The sequence below is a fragment of the Simochromis diagramma genome, unplaced genomic scaffold, assembly GCF_900408965.1.
Source record: "Simochromis diagramma unplaced genomic scaffold, fSimDia1.1 OVJJ01000510.1, whole genome shotgun sequence".
Taxonomy (NCBI): domain Eukaryota; kingdom Metazoa; phylum Chordata; class Actinopteri; order Cichliformes; family Cichlidae; genus Simochromis; species Simochromis diagramma.
In genome coordinates this window covers 1874020-1898490 of record NW_024387326.1, presented here as the reverse complement: position 1 = coordinate 1898490, position 24471 = coordinate 1874020, and the positions used below count along the sequence as shown (strand labels likewise).

At 40.1% G+C, this 24471-nt stretch overlaps 1 protein-coding gene across 1 annotated transcript in view; it reads right to left on the bottom strand.

Moving 5' to 3' along the window:
• The window catches only part of grin2aa (glutamate receptor, ionotropic, N-methyl D-aspartate 2A, a), a 159442-nt gene that overhangs the window by 11545 nt on the left and 123426 nt on the right, over positions 1-24471 (bottom strand). Inside the window, exons 6-11 of the mRNA XM_040005926.1 lie at positions 18219-18421; positions 14104-14275; positions 12599-12752; positions 11447-11572; positions 10888-11117; positions 3722-3882 (exon numbers count right to left, since the gene is read on the bottom strand). Coding sequence (XP_039861860.1) covers positions 3722-3882; positions 10888-11117; positions 11447-11572; positions 12599-12752; positions 14104-14275; positions 18219-18421 — 1046 coding nt within the window. The remainder of the gene's footprint in view (positions 1-3721; positions 3883-10887; positions 11118-11446; positions 11573-12598; positions 12753-14103; positions 14276-18218; positions 18422-24471) is intronic.

Genomic DNA, 24471 nt, shown 5'->3' with positions numbered 1-24471 from the left:
TTTTCAATGTAACGGATGCCGTTAGTATCCACTGCTCTGTTACCATCTCATTGCCTGTAAATGCTCTCTCTCACACACACACACACACACACACACACATACACACACACATATAGAGCCCTGCTAATAGTGCAGTGACTGGTTGGCATTTACTGAATGTCACATGCAGTCCTCTAACGGAGACTCACAGCCGATAGTTTAGCTGTGTAATTAGCTTAACCCAGCACTGGCTCCATCCACAGGCAAGCTGTGTATCCAAACGTGGGGGAACCAGGAGTGTGTGTCAGCAAGTGTGTGCGATTGAACAGATGAAAGTGTGCACTGGTGCATTTCTGTAAGCAGGGATTTGTTTGTGCATGTTTGCAGATGCTAGCCAGACACGCTGTAGCTCACGTGAATTGGACGGGAATTCAGCCACCACTTATCTGCCACACGTTCATGACAGTGAAAGATTGTAAAACATTTTCTTGCCAGATTACATCTACACCTTTAAATGAACACTGAGTGTCACTCTGAGTTTTCTTTTACTATTGCAGGACATCTCTCTGCAGTGTAGCCTACATAACATAAGGTGTTTAAACTATCATAAAACAACAAAGACAAGTATCATTAGCTGAATCCACAACATAAATGCTAAGAATCTGGCAAACCGTGAAATGTTAATGATTAACAACATCACTGTGAAACTGAAGTGGCTGTGTTATTGTGGCCAAAAGGGGGTTTTAACCTTTGAATAATCAGCTGTAACAATTTGCCAAAAAATTCCATTTGTCAAAAGTCTAAAGAGTATTTGAGTCACATAAAATATTGTTATTGGCATTCTCTCCTGGTTTTCATAGAGTTCTTTATATTATTTCTTGTTGTCTTCATTCGTTTTTGTCCACTATGGCAGTGTTTCCCAACCAGGTGTGCTGTGGAAGACTATCTGGTTCCACCTGATTAGTACTCTAAGCCAGCGGTCCCCAACCTTTTTGCGCCACGGACCGGTTTATGCCCGACAATATTTTCACGGACCGGCCTTTAAGGTGTCGCGGATAAATACAACAAAATAAAACTAGTACCGGTACCGAAAAAAAGAAGATATATTCATAACACACGTGAAAAGACCCAGGAAAACCGAGTTAGCGATAAAAACGATAACAAAATAACACTGAAAACCGATAAAAACCCTGAAAACCATACATTTCAAACCCGAGCCTCAACTCTTGCGGCCCGGTACCAAACAACTCACGGACCTGTACCGGTCCGAGGCCTGGGGGTTGGGGACCACTGCTTTAAGCGATCGGCGTGAGTAACGGGCAGAACAATTACATTCTCTTTCACTAGAGGGCAGTACAACTAACTGCTCCAATTAAATGGGTTGCCAACTGCCAGTAAAACAGAAGAAAACGAATAGTCATGTAATTGAGATGATGCAGCGCGTAATAGCAATAGATAAATATTGTAAAGAAAAAGTAGTCAATCTGACCTGGGTCCTGGAGAAAATTCCAACCCAGATGAAGGCGCTAGCATGAGTACAGGTCAGAAGAAAGCAAAAAAGGTATACTGGGACAAACCAAGCTAATTCCACTAGGCCAGCTGCGAGGGGAAAAATTATCAATGTGCTGTTTGTGACAGTTTTACGGAAGAGGATTAGGGCCACTGGAAAAAAAAGTGGGAACATCTTTTTTTTCGAATTCTGAGAAAAAAGTCAGAATTCGAAAAAAAAAGATGTTCCCACTTTTTTTTCCCCCAGTGGCCCTAATCCTCTTCTGTACATTTTTGTTTGGTGGTGTGCCGTGTAATTTTTCTAATGTGAAATATGTGCCGTGGCTCCAAAAGGTTGGGAAACACTGCACTATGGAATGCTTTGCAATCAAAATATCTTTGCATTAATTTTTTAATATTTAAAAACTCCCAAAATAGTTGATTTTCATAATTCTATTATATTCAAATTATTTTAAAAATATATTCTCTAAAAAATTTGTCTCTGAAAACCAATCAATATATAAATTGCTTGAATTGCTCCCACAACTATATAAGCTACAGAAAAGGATGTCACATACAGTTACTGACAAAATCTTAAGCACATGGCGATATGTTTGCTGGGTTTTTTGCATTTAATACCAAACTTGTCACTATAATAGCATAATACCATGATGAAAACACCAATAATTATTGATCAGATAGGGATTTTAACCATGATTTGATTTGTGCCATGTGCTTTTAGCATTTATTCTAGCAATTAATTGTCCACTCTGTTACTGTCAGACTTTGTTACCAATGTAGAGAATGTAGAGTAGAGAAACTGTAGAGAAACTGTATGATTCATCATAATAGATGGGGGGGGGGGGTTCTGAAAAAAGTGGGAAAAAGTTGCTAACTTGAATTTGGCAATCATCAACTTGTTAAGACTGATGATGTTTTCAATACTGGAGAATCGAGTGTGTTACAGTGCGACGCTGATGCGGTGGTTCAAGCATTATAAACTTCCAAACTCCTCTGAAACACATATATTAACACAACATTTTAATACCCTTTAAATTAACCATAACCATTAAAACAGTTGAACTTTGCTTATTTTTAAAGAGTAACAATAATTAAATCAAATCAATTTCGCTCCGCTGTGAATATTCTTGGTTCCTGTGGCTGTAACAGATTTTGTGTGTGTCTTTGTGTGTAAAGCCTCTCAGCATTATGTGTGATCACAGTTAATCCAGCCATCGAGCCCCAAATAGCTGAATGGTGCAGTGCTGCTCAACTGCTTATGCCACAGAGCCGAAATATCAATGACTGCATTACTGACTGCAGACACCTTCAGCAGGTGGAGTCCACAGATACACAGATAAGCTTGTGTTTTTGTGTACTTATAAGCTGTTGTGCACAAAGCATTAGTTTACTTCAACACATGTATATATGTTGCATGTGAATAAAACAATAGAAGCCAGAGTGCCTAACAGTACCATAGATGCTGTGTTTACATCCAGCTTTCTTATACTGTAACTTGTGGATGGAAGATAAGGAGCTAAGAGGATCTATTGTTTCTCTATTTAATTTCTCCCTGGGGGCAGCCTGTTGTCTGAGCTATAGAACCTCTAATTGGATCCCACCCCATTGCCAGTGACCAATTAAAAATATCCTCTTGTCATCTCAACGACCGATTGTCATTTAACGTTCTCATTTTCCCTCCCGTCTCTCTTATCCTTGATGCTCCATACTTCCTTTCCTGTCCCCTTTCTCTGCCCTTCTTTATCCTCCCCTTCCCTCATTCTATGTTCTTATTCTCTAGTCTCTTGGCCCATTTGTGCTTCATTTTCTGCAATTAAACATTTGGCACTTGGGTTTCAACTCTTACCCCCTTCCTCTTGACTCTGGTCCTCACTTTTCTTTCCCCCCATCTTTACCTTTATTTTTTCATCCACACACTCTTTAGATCTCTCCTTGGTTAGACTGATAACCGCCCCACTCCTCACCCCCTTTACACACTATCAGTCCCACTATAGAGTCCAGCGCTAAAAATAACCCTTGCTGTTCCCAATGAGGAAGCCCATTCATCCACAGTCTCACAGGACATGTCACCACAGACACAAACACACACACACAAGCGTGGATACATTCAGGCATGAAAGAGGTACACTTCACAGGCCTAGGCTTTCACAAAAAACTACACACATATGAATGATGTAAAAGTGCACTTACCAACAAACTCACAAAAACCCATGCACACAAAGTGTCTCTTTACCCCGTTTTGAGGCTGACGAGTGCATCCTGGACTCCAGTTTGGTGATACTTCACCATATACTGGTGCATGGCGGGATAGTTCTTCCTGATGTTCCTTTCAGTGGAACCATTTGGAACGGTCCCGAAGCGGAACGGAGGCGAGTAAGCATATGGGTTCTGAAACTGTGATGAGAAGAACAATGGAGAAGGAAAAGGAAAAGCTGAGGTTACACATCTTCATTTGAATTTATAAAAAAAAAAACCCACAACACTTCAAGAGCAACCCTTACTGAAGGAACCACTGGTGCCGTAGTTTCCCATCCACTCGCTGATTTTCTTTTCTTTTTAAATTCTCCCATCATTTCTCTCTGCCTCCTCCACAAACCCCCTCTCAGGTATAATCAGTGTATCAGAGTACAGGTCAAGAGTTTTGTCCAAGCGTGCTTGTAGCTGAGGTAAAAACCAACCCTCCAGCACTGTGGTAACAATCTGCCCTCGGTGCCAGAAGCAGACAAACCCTATCAATTACAAGTGTGTATTTATGAGCCTCACTCTAACCACATGCTGTGCTAGTTTGTGCGCCGACGGTTTCAGTCCATATTATTAAAGCGGTTCTCAAAAACATAACACTGCATGTCATCTCAAACGCTTACAGGCTTACTTTACTTTGCTTTAACGTATTCATACAACACATGATTGACTCCACTTGTAGGCTGCTACTGGAGGATTTCATTAGCAGATTATTAGCATTCCTGTTGTTTTCTCTGTCTGTTCAACATACACAAAACTCATCTGCTTGATTGTTTGCAAAAACGATGCACTGTTTGCTTGCATCAAAAAACTAATCTGCATAATATATTTGAGCATATTTCTAAGCGTTTATACATGCTGCATCTGACGGCACATATATGTGTCTCCGCTGTGTAATCAGGTCAGGGTGAGCGTGAGCGCGTGTCGACAAGTCAAACTGCGCTGTGCATACGAGTGCGCATTCATATGTTAGTGGAGATGTCACACAGTGTGTTTGTCAGCATGACAAGCAACAGCCCTTAGGAGACATTCTCTCCTCCCACAGTCCTTGCTATTGTTTACTTCTCCTTCTTCATCTTTTCTTCATTTGTGCCTTTCTTAAGGTTAAATAGAAGCTTTTAGGTCAGGAGAGGGTAAATGTCCCAGGAGGAGTGAGAGGGGGGTGACAGGGGTGGGTTGGGGTGTGGTGGAGTGGCGGGTTGGGATTCAGACTGGAAAAACACTTTTCTCTTGCTTGATAATTACCAGTGAAGGGCTTTTAAGAACTGCACCAGCTGCTGCTAACGAAAGCTTAATGCAGAGCTGACGACAAAATGAAGGAGCGGAGGCAGGAGAGGATTTGAGGCTAAGATAGGTGTAGATAAAAGAACTCACCGTCCTGCAACATAGCCACAACCAGATCGTGGGGATTGTTGTCCGTCAAGGCTTTCTGGCAAGATTTCCGGACGATTTTCTGATGCAGGGTTTCCAAAGACTATTTTAAAAAAGCACGTATTCTCAACTTTCAAATACTGCCATGCTGTCAGAAACCTCCAGGTCTTACCAAATTATCCATAAGATGTACTTTAGCGTCTTTTCCTTGATACAGCAGTATACTTTTACTTGCAGGTTAGGTGCCAAAATCTGTTTGATTAGCTTTAGAAAGAGATCACAGTTTGGTTCAAATATATGCAGGGTTGCGCAAACCCTGCACATTAAACTGCATTTCAATACAATGCCATGGGGAAAGGAGAGCATCAGTAAGAGGTGAGCTTTGAGTGAGGTGAGTCATCTGGCCTAAATCTGGTAATGTGTGTAATGACTGTAATAATCACTAATCTAATTAAAATATGAAGGTTTCTCACAGGACAAAATCCAGTTACCTGGGTGAAAGACTCAAAACCCAGAGGAGAAATTTCTCTCAGCAGCCTGAGAACACTTTTCTCCTTATGTACTGTAAGTGCATGTAGAGTGTATAGGTGCTAATAATAGGTATTAAAATCAGAGCGATATGTAAAGATATCACACAAATTATTCTTATTAACTAAGCTCAATGTCAAACGCCAACATCAAAAGCCTTAAATAATCTGTAATAAAACTGTGAACATATACAGTCAGGTCCATACATATTTGGACAGAGACATTTTGTTTTCTGTTCCACAATGAATTTTAAAAGAAACAACTCTGGTGCAGTTAAAGTGCAAACTTTAAGCTTTAATTCAGTGGGTTGAACAAAAAGACTGTATAAAAATGTGAGGAAGTAACACCATCTCTTCATTTCAGATGTTTTTTTTTCTGTTTTCGCAGCTTGTTTCACCTGCATGGAGACCTCCTTTAACCACATAGTGTCTGTTCACAGCAAAATCTTCCTTTTATCTGTTGGATTGGTAATGACATAATGAAAGAATTGCCCACACCTGCCCATGAAACAGCCTTTGAGTCAATTGTCCAATTACTTTTGCTCATTTAAAAAAAAGGATGTCACATGAGCTAAAACTCCTAAACCCTTCATCCAATTTGAATGTGGATACTCTCAACTGAAAACTGAGAGTCTACACATTATGTCCATGTACGTTACATAACTATAATTGGAATATGTTTTATTAAATAGGTAAAAACTTTCACCTTAAACAAAGCACAGGTTACATGTTTACAGACACTGGATGGCGATGTGAGTATCAGTTGACTCCACAAACCACAGAAAGGAGCAAACCTACAAACCTACACAAGCTAAATGGAATAAAAACAAATAAAATAAAACACAATAAAATTATAGTAACTCTGCGCAACATATAAATATATTGCTTACAAATGTCTGTGGTTATAACGAAACCTTGATTGATCTCATTGCTTTTGCCATGTTTATTAACTCACCCTACTTCTTTATTTTCTTCTATTTTGTCCTGCAGGTCTTCTTTGGTCTGTTCTGCTTCTGCTTTCCCCTCCATCTCCTAATCACTATAAACTGACTGGTTCTTGTATAACGGTTTGTTACTTTACCTGAGCACTCAAAGGAGTTTATGCAACATGCTTCCTTCACTCATTCACAATTTTCTATGCTTAAGTGGTTCCTGCCGAACAGTCGGAGACATTCACACTCTGATGGATGTATTGGAGAGCAACTTGGGGTTAGTATCTTGCCCGAGGATATTTGGCATGCAGACGGATACATGTCTTACTATGTTTTTTTATTCTCTGTGTGTGTAAATATTATGCTATAAAACAGTGGAGATCACGACATGAACAAAATTATTCAGACTATTTGCAATTAACTTGCAACCTCGCTGCCTTTAAAATGGTTGAAGAGCAGATCTGCGATCACACCAGTCTTCAAAGCGACTTTGTTGCATCAAAATGCCAATAAACGGAATGACTTCAATTAACTGAGATAAACTGGCAAAAATCACAAATCTGTTGCAATGTCCACAGAAATTCATATTAAACAGAAATTTACATTAACAACTTACATTTGTTCTCTACTCAGAACCTGGTAGATTTGAAACAAAATGTTTGAATTATAGCAGGCACTGTGCAACCTTGCTTTTACGTAGAGTGAGGCACATTGCAGAAGAGTTGCACTCATTTATGAACTAGACTGCAATTATTTGCAAACCTTCACTAGTCTGTCTGAGAGTGATTGCAGTCAGACAGTCAATGTTTGGACGAAGGCTGCCTCCCACCAGGTGACCTCTGTAATTGCCATGCGATCAAAAGTGGTCCTATTGTGCCATCCTATTTTTAGTGACTGAGTCATTAGGGGTCTCCACGCTACATTTTCATGTCCCATCGCTTCGCAGCGTTTGTCTACATGTCTACAAATCTACATGTTTTGCTCATATGTGACTGTTTTTTTTTAACATTATTGAGATGTTTTAAATCTCTTCTAAGTAGATGCATGTGGAAAGTGCCAGAACCTAGTTATTTCTTTCATCATAATGCCGCTGAAAGCTACTACAGCTCCAACAACAGCAGCAGATTGTTTACATTTGAACTTTGAAGTCTGTAGGCTTCACAAAAAGCAATTTTATAATGCTGAGAAACCGAAACAAAACCGAAAAGCAGAGAAAGAGCAGCCAGATTTGCAAAGAGAAATCCCCATGCACCATAAAACACCAAAGACCTGTTAACTGACTGCTCTCCACTTGTGCATGAAACAGGCTGCTTAGAGAACAAGTTTAACAGCTCAGTAAACATCCATTGCTTTCTCTTCATCAATTATTAAAACAAATAAAAACAGCTCTTCCTGTCACCATTGACTGAAATGGACACAATGCACAAATACTGCAGCTTTAAGAAAGTGATATGTAAAATACACTTTTTTAAAAACAAAAACAAAAGTTTTTTTGAAGGCTTCAGTTAGTAGGAATTTAAAATTAAAACAATGTGACACAGCGATCGACCAGTCGTGCAGTTAATGTGTAATTTTAGGAGAAACACTTATTTACCAGTAATTTGTTCTATTGTACTTCCCCACAGGTGTCTCACAGACCATTCTAAGAATTCTGTTAATAACTAATGTAATCAACTTAAATTTATACTTGCATACAATTCTTAAAGCTCTCTATTCCTAGATTTGGCACAAACATCCACCAAATGTAATCTACAAAGTCTGTAAAATAATGCCTGTGTAACTTATTATGATCTTTGAGCAATGCTAACAGCGATGCTAAAACGATCACTAGTTAAACTAGCTTCTACACTAGGGGTGGGTTTTGATTATCGATTTATCGATTCTAGCTTGGATAACGTGATATCGACTCAATAAAATCCTGAATCGATTTTTAAATATGAATGTATTTTGCACGAAACGCCAGAATCTCAGGTTAAACCTCATAAACTTTCAACAACCACCAAACAGCTAAAACAGTAAATGAGAGCAGGTACACGGATTCTGCACAAAGACGTAAAAACAAAGCGTGGACCCGCGGATCAGAATCAGTGAGATGTCGCTTTGCTCACCCGACGGCACGGACATAGGCGGGGCTGAAAGCCGACAGCTCGCTGATTCTGATGTTTCGGTGGGTCTGCGCTTTGTGTTTACGCCCTTTTTGCGCTAGATTCTGAAGCTGCGGGTTTTTATCTCTCTCCAAACAATATTGACTGAACCAGCAGCAAAAGAAGATCCAAACTTCGCTTCACATAAACATCGTCATGAATTCCCTCTGACCTTTCCTGTTTTGCTTCCACCACGATAAAATCACACTTCATGCAGACCTCTCTGTCTCTGCACTTCAAGAACAGTTTCCAATCTAAAAATCTCTGTTTTCTGCATTATTCACTTGCTTTTTACGCACAAGTCTGCCGTTGTTTACAGCGCTGTTTTTTTCCTTTTAATTACTTCCGAAAAGAAAGCCTCATTTCTGCTGTTCAATACTGAACAAATTTAAACTTTTCACTTTTTAACATTATGCAAAATTGCAAAACGCGTGGCTGTGTCTCTAATAAAACCTCTGTAACTTTGCTCTGCTTCACTTCAGCAGCATCAGGTAATGTTCATATGTTGATTAATGGTTTTCTTTCATTTTTGATCTACTGCAGAATATTTTTAAGGTCATCTGCTATAAAATCCCAGGCCAGGAAAATCTTCTTTCTTTTTATAGATAGAAAAATCAAAACGATTCTAGAAATCAGTGACGATACCCAGCCTATTCTACACTGCTGCCACTTTTCATTAGAAAGTGCAAAATCTTGTCCACTGCACATAGTTTGTGAGCACCATAAGTATATGGTAGAGATGAGCCTGTACATATATCACTACTATCAGTACTAACATTTCAGACTGAGTGGTAGTAAACTATTTGCTGCCTTTAAAGATCTGTCATCATCATTGGCTTAAATACATATTAGCTGTAACCACACCTACACGCACTGATATAACGAGACAGCGAAGGGGAGCTATCTGATTCACACCGCTGTCCATTACTAATATTCAACAGGAATGTATGCTATCACAGCTACAGCAAGCTAGCCAGAAAGCTAAAGGTAAAGCACAAAACTTAGGGATGGTAACTAACAACGGCAAAAGCCTGCTTTGGAAACTGCCTATATTTCCCAAATGCATTGAGGGCAGTGATGCAATCTTAAACTTCATCTCATTGAGCACTGATGCAACAGAGTGTTGTGTGTATGTGTGTGCGCTTTTGTGAAGCATTTTGGTCCTGCAACTTTTGGAAGAAAAAAATGTTACTTTTAGAAAAAAAATGTGTTTGCCTCATCATATAAAATGATTATAATTGCATTTTAAAGGAAATGGTTGTACCAAAGTATAAGAATTTACACTAGTGGTGTCACATCTTTCCCTCAGGTTGAAAGGTACAGTAGAGTGCATCTGTTTGTGCCTGCTAATGGTCTAAACCCACTTTAAGTAAACTACACAAAACATGGCCGTGCACGAGGAATGCTTTTCATCATTTTGTCGGTCGCATTTGGCTCGATGGCCAGCCTCTCTCAGCATAACTGTCTAAACGGCCATTTGCCCTTCTTGTCTGTTTCCTTTCGTTCCCGACCCTCCCTGTCTTTCCACATATTCTATTTTCTCCCTCCTAATGCCTTTCTTCCCTTACCTCAGCCTTCAACCTGGCCCATATCTGTCTGCCTGTTGTCTTGTACCATCTTGTGTGTCTTGGCCTTTTGCTAGTCCTCAGTCTCTCTCCTGCCAATTGATGTACCTCTTACACCATCCCTCCCTCCCTCTCTCCGTCTGTTTGTTGTCAAAACCCTCTATGTCAGCCTTCTCTTGATAGTATCGCCCCTAATACATCTGTATTTCTGTCCTTGGAAGCACTCTGCTCTTTTGTCTAGCCTTCTCCAACCTTCCAATCTGTTTCACTACATTTGGCTTGACCTTTTCTTTTAATATCCCAGTCTTTCTATTTGTTGCTGCATTTTTCTATATGCATGTCATTTTGATTCTGAGTGCATAAAACAGAGCCCATGTTAATTCATTCTGGAGCAACAGAACACAATTTCCAGCTGGATTTAAAACGGTAAAACTTGTACATTTGAATTCAGGTGACTGGAACTTTGTGAGAGGAACGGTAGTGCCACACGCAACAAAAACAGGTGCTATGCTTCATTTTCCCCTTCATCCTATGATGATTTTCTAATCCTGTTGTATGATATAAAACTGAAGGCCTGCAAAAAACATATCATAAAACTACCTCATTCGTTCTTCGTTACCTTGTTGTCTGAAAGCCCGGTGACTTGGTCGACAAACTCCTCCTGAATCATGAAGGCGGCCAAGTTGGCAGTGTAGGAGGCCAAGAAGATGACAGCGAAGAAGGCCCAAACTGACACTATGAACTTGCTGGTGGTTCCTTTTGGGTTTTGCACCGGCACAGAGTTGTTGAAGACCAGACCCCACAGCAACCACACTGCCTTGCCCATGGTGAAGGAAGGGCCGTGAGGGTCTGAAAACGAGGAAAGAGAGTGGGTGTGGGAAAGAGAGATAGATGGTATAAAATTAGAAAGAAAGAAAACAAATATTTCAAAATCTATTTGTAGAACAAGTGACATGCAATTTAAACTACACAATATTAGAGCAGTGGACTTGTGCTTCTGTGTTAAATTTATGTCGTAGGTATATTGTAACCCTCCTGAAACCCTACGGCATAACTTGACGTGTACCTCCTTAGAAATGTGACTACACGCAGCAGCGCCACAGCAACACAGGCATAAATGTTGGCATAGGCTAGAATCAGTGCAGAAGTCTAAATTAAGCTTTAGTGTCCGTACTCACCTTTTCCCTGTGCCAAGTTTCTGTTGAAGCCAAGAGGACTGATGTATTCGAACATGAAGACAGCCATTGCAGTCACCAGCAGGAGCATCACAAACATCATCACCCACACTGATGCACTGAATGGCTCTGTGAAAGAAAGAGAGAAAGTCAAGAGAACGGAGGTCGTGCTCATGCTTAGCTAATACTGCACTTTTTATAGCTTATCCATCACTTTTTCTTATCATTTGCACACTCCTCGTCTTTCCACAAACTGAAGGAATAAACAGGTCAGAAATACCGTATGCACACACACACACATACTGAGGAAAGAACTCCATGTCCAAGCAGACCTTTCTAAGTTCAGAAGCCCTACAGATCTCACCCCACCCACCTACCCCAAACCACTTGCATATATACTGGCGTTCCTCCTATTTGGCTGTGGAATAAGGGGTACAGTATAGAAAGCCCTGGTGTCAGCACTCCTGTCCTCCCTCTGAGCCCTTAACATTACTGCAGAGATTAAACTCTGCTCTAATGTATGGGAGAGCACTGCTGGCATAGGGCCGCACACCGGGATATGTGCATTTGAGTGTGCATGTGCAGAGTGGCAAGCAGCCATTATGAGGTTTTCCTGCTAAGCCCTTATAATTTCCATTTTCACACCACTAACTGCATGCTTCCATGCATGTCAGCATGTGTACTTGCGTGTGCGTCCTTGCTTTGTGTGTTAGAGTTTCTCTTTTTCGTGGAAATTCCTGCAGCCAATTTGCATGTAAGCTTGTGTGTGCATTGGGTCAGTGGCATTGCGAACTGTTGTGGATGTCAATGTTAAAGCACTCTGCATCAAATGAACGTGACTGAGGAACCATAACGGGGATATCCGTGGTCTCTTAGGTTAAAATCCTGCGGTTAAGTGCCTCTCAGGTAAGTGAGAGTCGCTGTGGCAGGAAGCGGGCATTCAGCTAAATCCCTCAGATGAAAGAGCAAGTATTGACAGCTGTGTAACAGAAGTGAATTATGTTGTCAGTGCTGTATCTGAGGGAACACACACACACACACTCAAAACAAACACCGTTCTATACTAACACAAACTGGAGAAGCAAACAAGACAGGTTTTCTTCTTGTTCTCTCCTCAGCCTAACAAGAGAGGAGCAGCTATTTGGTGACAATTACCAAGGAAGGCTGATGGGGACACAGTTCCATTGCTACGGGACACCATGACACTGATCCCAGTTTCCACGAACGGGACGGAGAAATCGATGACCTCAGAACGCTCCTCATTGATCGTCAGAGATCCGACGGCCATGACGGCTTTCTTATAGACCACCTTTTCAGGGTAGAGGGAGGAGGAGGGAGGAGAGCAGGGACATAAGAGGAATGATTGGGGAGAAAGGAAGAGAAAGTTACAATCTACTCATCCATTCATCCATCTGGATCCATTTCCAGCTTTGTTGCCTAAAGTCCACCCCAGCTGTCACAGGGTCAAAAGGCGGAGTACACCCTCGATAGCTATCACAGAGTAGAACAAATGTCTTCATTAGGCTAACTACATGTTGTCTCTTCCACCCAAAGTAAATGTTGACAAATCTGTGCACAAGAATGTAAAGATTACTGATTGCACATAAATAAAGTTTTTAATCTCATACTGAAATTTAATCAATGCAAATGTGAGATTCAAGAACTTTATTTACACCAGTTACACGCCAACGGATGCATCAGGGCAACTCATGGCTCAGTATCTTGCCCAAGAATACGTTGACACGCCAACTGGAGATCGATCCAATTACTTTTTCACACAGGGCCAGGTAGGTTTGGATAGCTGTTTTCACTTCATTCAAATCATCATTAATCATCAATCTGCCTTTTGGATTTACTCGGGTTATCTTTGTCTAATTGAAATTTGTTTGATGATCTGCAACATGCAACTTTGACAAATATGCAAAAAACTAAGAAATCTAGCAGAAGGCAGATACTTTTTCACAGCACTGTATACATTTGTATGACTTCAGAGAACACAGGTTAGACTTTTATTTGTTTCCTTCAAATTTACTTGAACACTACCTTACCCTAAGCAAAACCAAAAACATATCAACATATTCCCCCAGGTTTTTAACAGTAGAAGTACTGACTGGGGATCTTGGTAGCCTTAAAATTAAGTGTTTTATAAAACAACCATAACAGCAAAACATTAAATTATTCCTCTAAAAACATTAAATATGACCTAAAATAGTCACACGATATGGTCAAAGAATCTGTCTCCTTTATCATCCTCGATACCCTGACCATAGGACAGATGGCAAACATGACATCAGTACATAGTTCCATATATTAAAGCTAGCTAATAAGTAAACTGTCTAATATGTTGGTAATTCTAAATAGCACTAATTAAAACAAGTAACTGAAAGGAAATTTGGAATAAAAGAATGAAACACCTGTATGATATCATAAAAGGTATACCTGTGGGGTCAGCAGGTACCCCACTTACAAGAACGAGGATGAACTTTAACCTTAATACATGTCTTCATCTGAAATATATCACTTTGTATTAGCAAAGTGCTGCTCCATCAAAGCACATCTCCACAATGTGTGATGATGTTAGTTTCCAACAAGATGAGTAATACGGTAGTTGAATAACACAGGCACACTTGTACATACACACACAAAAAGGCTCTTTTTACCTCTCCCACCATCCCATTCCAGACATTGTTGATCTTCTTGCCATGCTTGCCATTGGTAACCAGGTACAGGTCATAGGTGAACTTCACATACTTGGCTATCTTTTTCAGAATGTCGATGCAGAAACCTTTGCAGCACTTCTTGATATACGTCCCACCAGCCTCGGTCGTGTTGCTGCAGAAGCACAAAACACAAAGACCATCAGCAGATGATTAGTCTTTCGCTCGGTGTCGGCGGTGGGAAAAAACCAAACGGCATCAACGCTATGATTGAACACTGAAGTAAACATTGACAGAACAAATACCAGGTCTTTGCATAGCCTGCAAATCCATTTTTACATCCACATTTAGGTAGGGAACCCTCATTCATTCATTAAAAAACAAAAGGAACATTGTTTGCTTCATTTTTTCCATCATGTTTGTTAAATTTGTGATTGCACCAGTGAACAAATATCACCCTGGGTCTTTTTCACCTTTAAGTTCAGGTCAATCTATTCAGGAATGACTGAAGATTAGAAAAATATGCTCCCTTTTCTCCCTACGCCTCTATGGAGAAGGAAATTTTGACGGCGCTGCATCTGCAAGCCTTGTACCATCTGTGTATATGAATTTGAGAGCAGAAGAGTTCACACACAAGAGCACATCAACTTTGAGCCACCTGGGAGTCTCATTTAACTTTTAAATGTGTGCTAATTAGAAGACGATAACCTCGTCCTTTAGCGTAACAACAACCTGGGCAAAAACTTGACGGAAAGTAAGGAGGGGACCCCCGCGCATCAGGCTGTGACTCTGCAGTACCCTTCAGAGATGAAACTTTGTCACTTTTAAGTTATTCTGCAGCACCAGGAAAAAAGAGATAACATTTGCCAGTTTTTCACAAACTCCCTCACTAGTCGCCATCGATCTGTCAAACAAATGTCTCCCCAAGTGGAATTCTTCCCTGTCTTTGAACTGGAAAGGCATTTACTTTCACAGTCTAACAGTTTCACACAAGAAAGGGAAAAAAAGAGCCAAGTGCCGATATGTCAGCAGTTATGAATGTCATTTGATGAAACCTGCAAGTTTTGAACACCACACTGAAACACTAAACAACCTTTAATCCATCACAGAAGAAATAAAATAATGGGCTTGACTCCTTTTTAGTGTAAAATAATGTCTTTTCCTAATGGCATTTGCAGCTCTGTCGAATGCAATGTAACTTTTTATTTTGCTTTCCTGATCCACACATTTCAACAGTAGCTCAACAGTTTGGACACCAGTGGCAATGGAATAAAATCACAGAGTGGATGGACGGAGAAAAAGAGATACTGGCTTGAGGTTCTGTGGGTAATGTGGTATGAGCTTAGAAGCGCTAATTAACTTAGTCTTCTCCACAGAAGAGGTCACACTAGGCAGCGGCTGCACTGTACTCTTTGATATGTAAATTTCTTGTCTTTATTCCAAGCATGGCCGCTTTAAGCACAATATGCAATATATTCTTGTGATGTTGAAGTAAGAATGAAATTGTGGTCAATGTAATGCAACTACAAGGAACAGGTTGATGTTAGCCGAAACAAGGACAAATAACCCAAGTTTCTGGCAGATTCAGCTGGTGGGGAATGGTGGGAGCTGACAGAGTGAGCATAAAGGCCAGAACTTAGCTGCATTCACGAACACGGCGTTCCCATTTAGGCAGGCCACTGTACAGATCAGGCAGTAAGAGCATGTGATGTTATGGAGGCTGTTTGTGAACTTGGCAGGCCAACTTGATATAGAAACACTACAGGGCCCGAGGGGTCTCCAGGGAGGAAAGTGTGGGTCTGTGTATGACTATGAGAGCGTTAGTGTAAGTATGGCTTCCTCTTAAGCCAGGCCTGGATGAGTGAATTTCTGGTTCTGCATGCATGGGTACTCCTTCAACCCCAATCCAACCCCCGTTCGCCACTCCTGGTCTGCCTCTCTCCTTCCCTCCATCTATCCCACTTTCTCCAAATGGGCGCTTCGGATGCTTGAGTGGGAATTGCGCTGTGGGAGGCTGAAAAGCAGCATTGGCCTGTGAGTGAGTGGACATGTGGCCACAGAGAGCGTACGAGCTCGTAAATGTGTGTTTATGTTCCTCCTTGGAGATGCTTTGCTCTCCGCCCCACTTCACAGTGTTTTCTGGATGTAAATCACTGTCAGCCACTTCCCTAAAACTATCGCCGCTTAATCAACTCTGTTTGTGTGACGCAAAAAGAGCTGCAGACAGATGCGTTACGCATTGAACGAGTGACACAAAGTGTGTAGACCTTTTTTTCCACACATACATTAAAGCCCTGAACTGTTCTAGACTGTGTGACATCGCAGATCTGTTTCCCTTTGCCCAAATCGATTTCCAGTATTTAGCAACAAGAACATTGCTGATTGCTACATGTGAGAAAGGGCAACTCTAAAAAATGCCCAGACTTGATCTCCTAACATTTTCTGATATTTCCATGTGGAAAAAATGAATATCTATAATAAATATCCATGAAAATGTACGTGATCCAGACGTCATTTATTATTACGCTGATTCAGCACCACTCAAGTCACTCTGTGACATACACCCACAGTGTGTGTTTGCGCTCCAGGAATATAATATAACAAGGGGCTAGAGGTATTTTGGCGTTAGTGAAAAAAAAGAAGAAGGAAGAAATGGTATGGAAGGAAGTAAAATGCTGAGTTCAGCAGCCACCTCCATTTTCAGGAGGAAAGAAGCTGCTGCAAATCCTGCACACTGCACCGCTTTCCGTGTTCGTGAGAGAAAGGGGAGAGCGAGACAGCATGCACTGACAGAGGAGCGCAGAGACGGCGCTGTGGAAAATGAAATATGGATGATGTAAATTTATTACCTTCTGATTATCCAATACACTCTTATGAAACTTTCTTTTATGCGGTCCTTAGTTCTTCTTCTCATACAACAACATTACGTGTAAATCAGTTAGACTGCGAGTAGAGTGTATTTCAGACCATTTCACTGTGTTGTGCTTTTCCACAAGACAAGGTAAGGAGGAAGAGAGTGGGTGAGATGGCTTAAGTGCAGCTTATTGTGTTGCAATAATAAGCATGTGTGCCATTACAGGACCGCGTTGTTAGATTAAGACTAGCTGTAACACACACTTACATTTTTGTGCCTTAGGTTTAGATGATTTTAATGGATGCATTTTCTTTTAACTTTCTTATATACTTGAATATATATCATTGACATAGGCAGTAATACTGTATCTCGTTCTCATTTCCTTGTTTTGCTTATTACGGCTGCATTTACACTTGCATGATGGGTGTGTCCCTAGTAGGAGCAGGTATTGAGTTTTTTGAGGTGTGATATATACTGTAGGTATAACATACCTCAAAAACTAGATGTTCAGAGTGGCCACTTGTTGATGAGACCCAAATGTTTTGTATTTTGTAAGTTAGGACCATAAATTTGAAGACAATGACTGATTTCTTTGGTGTAGTTTTGCTTCTGTGCACCAAAATAGTGGATTTTAAATCAAAAGATCAAGACGTGACTGAAGTGCAGACTTTCTGCTTTCATTCAAGGGATTTAAGGGATTTAACAAAAGCAGTACATTAACTGTTTGGGATATTTTTTATACATAATGCCCTATTTCCAGAGGCTCAAAAATAATTGGACAATTGACTGACAGGCAGTTCCATTGCCAAGTGAGGCCTGTTCCCTCATTATTCCATGACAGCTGAGGTAGATATTCCAAGTGTTTAACTTGCGTTTTGGTTAGCTGATTGTTGGAATGCTTAATAAGAGTTCTTAAAATGAAACAACACCAATACTCCTGGGCGACTATGGAGGACAACTAAGGTGAATGACTGCAGAATGTTTTTCTTTAGTTAAAAAATCTGAACTTTAACAAATTTAAAAAAAATAACACAATCAAACTAAGTCACAGATCCAAAAAACTACACAAACTGTATCCTTGTACAGATACTTGTGAACATAACTGCATTTCATATGTTTGTTCATTCTGTTAACACAAAATTTAATCAAACATTTTTACACCAGTAATATTTGGTGATTCGTAGTGAAGCAGCTTTACTGCATTTGCTTACTTAGCTATCTAGCTAACACTGCAGCGTGATAGATGGACAGATATCCCACTTACTCTTTGATATGCTTCCTACACGGCACAGAGTTCCTCATGCAGGTACCAGTGAGTCTTTCCACGTCCTCCACAATGACAAAGGGTTTCTCCTCTAAGGTGACGATGGACAGGTGGTTGTCATCAAGCTCAGCGTCACCAAAGGAGTTGAAACGTGGCCACACGGGGTACTTCAGTGTTAGACTACGATTGTCCAGTTTCCCCATCTGGTGAGAGAAGAGGAAAGTAGGAAACAAGATATAATAACTGGTGGCTAAAAATAGAACACCTGGCACATTTCCAATGGGCTACAATGTATTGCTTTTCAATTACTGAGTAGGCTGGAAGTCAATAGACTGATTGTTGTTTGGGTCACACTCATGGCCTCACATTTACCTCCCGGGAGTCTAAACTATCACGCTGTTCTGTTGGAGATGGTTATAAGTACAAATGAAGTGAAAGCAGTGAAGAAATTGCAGTTGCGATTTAGTGACCATTACATACTTAACTTTCCTAATAACATACAGCAGAAATGAGAAAAAACAAAATAAAACAAAGCATTTTGTGGAAAAGCTGCAGCCAGCATATACTGTATGTTACTCTTTGGCCACAGTAAATGCCTGTTTGAATGTAAGGTAAAGCACGGCATATTAAATGCATGGCCTGCAGGGTTGGATCATAAAATGCACACAGTGATATTGCTATGCATGCAAACCCATACAGAAACAGAGATTTAGTGTGACAGTATGACAGTTGGGACTCTGTTGATAATTCAAAAAGTTTTCAGAGCTGTGATGTCACAGTTTACCCTATGGGTTATTTTTATCTTTACCTACTGACATCTCTCTGTAGATCTATGTGTGTGTGTGTGTGTTCATACATAAAGTATATATATATATATATATATATATATATATATATATATATATATATATATATATATATATATATATATATATATATATATGTGCATGTTTATGTCAGGGAAGGCAGAGTGGAATATAATAAACAGCAACAGGCATTGGGGCAGAAACTGGCAAATCACTGCTCTAACTCTTTTCCTCCATCTAAGAAATCTTTCTGACGTCTCGTGTGTTTCCATCTCTCCTAGTACTGCACACATGCAGACAGAGGCATTGATATATTTTCATTCGTAGACATTAGTGACAAGATTGCGAGCAGGGTTGCAAAAGGTTAAGCTAAACATAGTTTCTTTGTTTTAGGTGTGTGGGGAAAAAAACCCTAATATCTTAACGCAGTTGCACCCGACACACATATCATAGCAATGCTAATATGTCAGCCACTTGACCTCGAAGTCATGAGACAGTGTTTGTTATCCGCACACAACCACACGCACACACACACATGTTGTTGCTTCGCCTGCACGCCTGGCTAAGTCATTAACAGCCGAGCAGAGAGGAGGAAGTGAAATTAGCATTTTAATTGTTTTGCTTTGAGTGGTTTTCTATCCTCTGACAGGGATTAGAGTCTCTTCTCCACTCTTAGTCGGCACCGCTGTCAACAGCTCACTCTGCTGTCGGCTACATTCCTCAAACTGTGTGCGTGTGTGTGCATGTGTGTGTGTGTTTGTGTTTGCGTAGGCATATGTGTTGAGGAAAGCAAAGCCGGACGGTACGCTGAGGTGGCACCCATGCTTCTTGCGTGTAATCGTTAGTCTCAAGGGATCGGCCACATTTTCCTGTCTGTCTTAGCCCAGCTGTTTTGCATTTCTCAATAGAGTGAGTGCATGTGTATGTGCCCATCCACATATGTGCGTTTGTGTCTGTGTGAGTGTTTATGCATTAAAGGGGTGGAGATAATAGAACTTTTTAATGGGAACGTAAAAATGTAATTCGTGTATCATAATTATGATCAGACAATAAAGACTGGTTGTGGACCTCAGTCATTCGGTTGGATTTTAGAGTAGAGCCACTGCTCCTCATCATCAAATGAGTCAGTTGAGGTAGTTCAAGCATTTGACCAGGATGCCTCCTGGGCACCTCCTAGGTGGGGTGTTCTGTGCATGTCCCACCAAGAAGTGGCCCTGGGGCCGACCCAGGACACCCTGGATGGATTAAATCTCTTGGTGGGTTTGGGAGCACCTTCATGTCCTGGCAGAAGAGTTGAAGTAGGTGGTCCTGATTTGAAAGGGGAGGTTTAGGCATTTCTGCTTCGACTACTACCTACTGCTAACTTCTTGAGGCAACTGTTGTTGTGATTTGGCACTACAAAAATAAAATTGAAATGCTGTACAACATGTTGGTTGGATGGATGGATGGAGATCCCTCCCACCGAGTTCATTTTCTTATCCTCTCTCCTGTTTGTACAACTAAATCCTGTTTGACCCGTACAGCCATTAATATCATCTTTGAAGAGTAGTCCTGATTTGGTTGGATGAGTCAATAAACTAAGAAGCGTGATAAATGCACTGCTCAGAAAATAAGAGGGAAAGGAGGAGGAGGAGGGAAAGAAGAAGCTGACTTCAGCAACTCCTCTGATTTCCTGTCCTGCTGTTCTCCTCTTCCCTCTTCCTCCCAATCGCTCTTTCTTTCCAATTAAAGAAAGAGGGGCTATAAATTAATTCCCATAGAGGTAGGAAGATACTCTCTATCGACTGGTCAGAGAACAAAATGCTGAATCTACCCACATCTAATACCAAATATTGTGCACATGCTGTTCATGGAAAGCAGTGCACATGTTTGTGTATGTGTGTGTTACAATCTTAAAGCCTGTGGGATTACAGCATTATAACAATCCACGCCGGCAATCCTATCGCATCATCACTCTGAAATAGATTTAGAGCCACTTGGTGGCGGGATGACACTCTGTCCCTGAAGTGCGGTGTATACTTCTTTGTATACTTTTTTCTTAAAGCACTTGTTTCATCTACCACTCCTTCTTTTGTCATTTCACACTTGTTCTGCTTTGTTGTTCTTTCTATTCCATCATCATCTTTCTTTATCTTTGTTTCTTTAAAGGTCTTGCTCTTTGTACCAACATGTCTTTTTCTTCATTTCATTCATTTCATATTTGTCTCTTTGTGTTACACTTTTTCTGCCCACACAAACCTACACACACACACACATATTCAAGGGCTATAATAAACCAGTACCTGGATGAATAACAGATAGAGTATGATAAAAGAATAAAGTAAAACCGGGGTCATGGCTTTTACACCAAGCACATTCTCTGTGCCAGTCTCACGGGGAGAGTTATCGTTGTGGCAAGTTGCATTATGGGAGAATGAGTTCCTAATAGCATGGAGAAACCCATTCAGTCATAAAATAGTATCTGTCACTCCTGTCAGACAAAATTATGTCAGGAAAATGGATTCTGCTCTCCCTCTCCTACACCCTACGCTTGCTCCGAAGGGTGCATGTGCACGCCGCCGTTTGTGCGCGAAAAATGAGGGCATAGAGAAAGAGGATGAAAGAGTGGAAAATCGAAAAGAAACGGAATCCATTAATTTAGACATATTTCTTTAAAGTGAAGCTCTTTCACAAAGGCTCAGAGAATAGCGACGCCTGAATCGAAGACGCATGTGCGTGTTTGTGTGTCGACTTGCAAGTGTGGGTGCATGCACGTGGGTTTTTCTGTGCGTCTGCTCTCCATATTGTGATTCTCCAAGCACAAATCCCATGCTGTCTGTAATAATTATTTTGTGAACTGGCTGCTAACGCCACAGCAGTTCCTGAAGCAGTTTACGCACTCCATCGACTCAGCAGGAATAAAATATAACATCCTGGTTCTGATCGGTAAATACACTTTTCTCGTGCTGTTGATGAAGTCATGCTTTAATTCAGCAAACAATTACAATGCTGTAGACTTTCATAAATAATAAAAAGGGCAATATACAAACAGGAAATGTAATATATTTTGATCAAATAAGAGGTGCATGGATCTAGATTTGGATATGTAGTAATGTTGCATCTGTTGAATGAACAGTAGTTTGAAGCAGTTAATATTTTTAGACTTTGATTTTTTCAAAATTAAACAATTAGGAAAAAATGTAATTAGTAAATGGTAACTTTAATTATTTAAATGTTCTATTTACTGTGATTTTAGCTAATTTGTGATGAATGCCTAGTTTTATTTGATCAAATCGCATCAGGCAGAACATGAAAAAGTGAAAGTCATTCACAAAGAACCTGCTTAGCAAGAGTAATAAGGTTATAAATTCAGATTCATATTTGTAGAATGAAATGTAAAATATCTCTTTATAGATGTTGTGTTTTAGACATTTTTTCAAATTCATATTAAGTGAAATAAATATTTTAACACCCTGTGATGAATCGCGTTACTTATATGTGTTAAACTAGTTATGAAGCAATTATAACGTTATACACTAGTATTCAAGGGGCCAGACATTCTGGACATTTTTAAAGTGCTCTACACCAACAGTTCTCCAGACTTTTTACTTGACCATTTTCAGAACAATGTGCATTTGTTTTTGCCCTATGAATTATTCAAGTAAAGGCACCTAAACTCCAGGGATGAACCAATTTTGTGTCTACATAAAGAATTTTACATTTTAGCTTTAAGCACTTTGTTACTTGTAGCCTGTCACAAAAGCAAATAATTTGTCATTTATTTAGTTGAGTCCATGAATGTCAAAGATAACACAGGTTGACAGGCATTAAGTAGTATTTTTACACCAACGAGGTGATTCTTAAAGAACAATTAGTGTACCTTGTTCTTAAAAATAAAAATTAAAAAATTTCAATAAATAAATAAAATTGGAGGAAACTGGAGAAGTGGAGAACAACAGTGACAGGCACAAAACACTGAGTATCTACAGCCATCTATAAAGCATAGTGGAGGTCGTGTCATCATTTGGGGCTTCATTTCAGCCAGTGGTGTTTGGGATATGCAGAAGAATATGCAGAAAATACCTCCTCAGAGACCGGACATCAACATTATTGAAGCAGTGTGGGATCATCTAAAGAAGAGCTTTGAGTGTCCTTTAATAAGCCTGGAGGACCATTCCTGAAGGCTACTTAAAGAAATTACAAGACAGTTGCCTAAGAGTTCAAACTATGAGGAAGAATAAATGTGCTGATACCAAATAATGACATATAAGCTCTTTAGACGCAGCTCTCATTCATCCCTTGCATTAGGTGGCTTTTCATGCTTGAATTATTCATAAATCAACAAAAACACAAACACACAACTCCTCTCAAATTGATCAGGTACAAGGACTGGACTGAAAATGAGAGAAGAAACAGCAAATATCCAAATAATGTCCATGTACCCATTCAAATCTTTTTTTAGCCTCAGAGTGATTCTTTTCTGTCCCATTCAAATATTTGTTGCCTGGCAAACTGTTCGCTGATGGGCTATAGTTACATCGTAAGGTTTTAAAAACCTTAAAGAGCTTTGAATAGTCGTAATAAAAACCCAGAGAGGCCGACAGTGATCACTGACTATTTTTAGGGGCTCGTTTAGATTAAATAGAAAAAGATACAAAGCATTAAAACGTGCTAAAACGACAACAGCATTAATTAACGCAGCGTAGTTTGGACCTGGAAGCAGGGTTAATACATCATCACTTAACAACCGGATTGCTCCAGATCACATGATCCGAGTCAGGCTCCTTGGAAGCAAAATGAGGGGTGACACAAGACAGTACTACACAAACTGTACCACTGTATATGAATATGGCAAGTCCTTTCTGGTTGGTTCCAAGTTTGCTGATATCATTTCAGACTAAAAGAACCAGTTTAAGATTACGTAATATGCAGAAAACACTAGCTTTTATGTTTTACTTGTAATTAATTTAGCCTAATATTGCTAGTGGGTAAACTGCACCGAGTACACTTTTTAAATTATTTTTTTTCCCCCTAGGACAAACTGATTAGTTGAAAAATTGGAACCATTTTAGTCAACCAAGACTTTGTTTTTTCTTTGTCTAAAGCTCTGACGCAAATCCCCCCCAAAAACTCCATATAAGCTCCATCCTCATTATCTAGGCAAATATACCCCCATGACTTCCTGCAAAATGTGCTTCATTTGAATTAGTTACATAACCCTTAGTAAATAAATAAACCCAAACACCACACGCACATCTAACCACACAAGTGCAATGACTTTAAAGGTAGCTCTTCTCAAAACTTAAAGAAAAAAAAGGAAAAGACACATCATCTAACCAATGTGGCTGTGCGCTGCAGCGAGGAGCAGGTGTGCTCAAAAAAAGGGAACTCATACACATGCTGGTGGCTCATTTATACCTTTCCTCTCCTCCTTTTGCTTCTTTCCTTTTCTCTTTGGGTCTCCATTT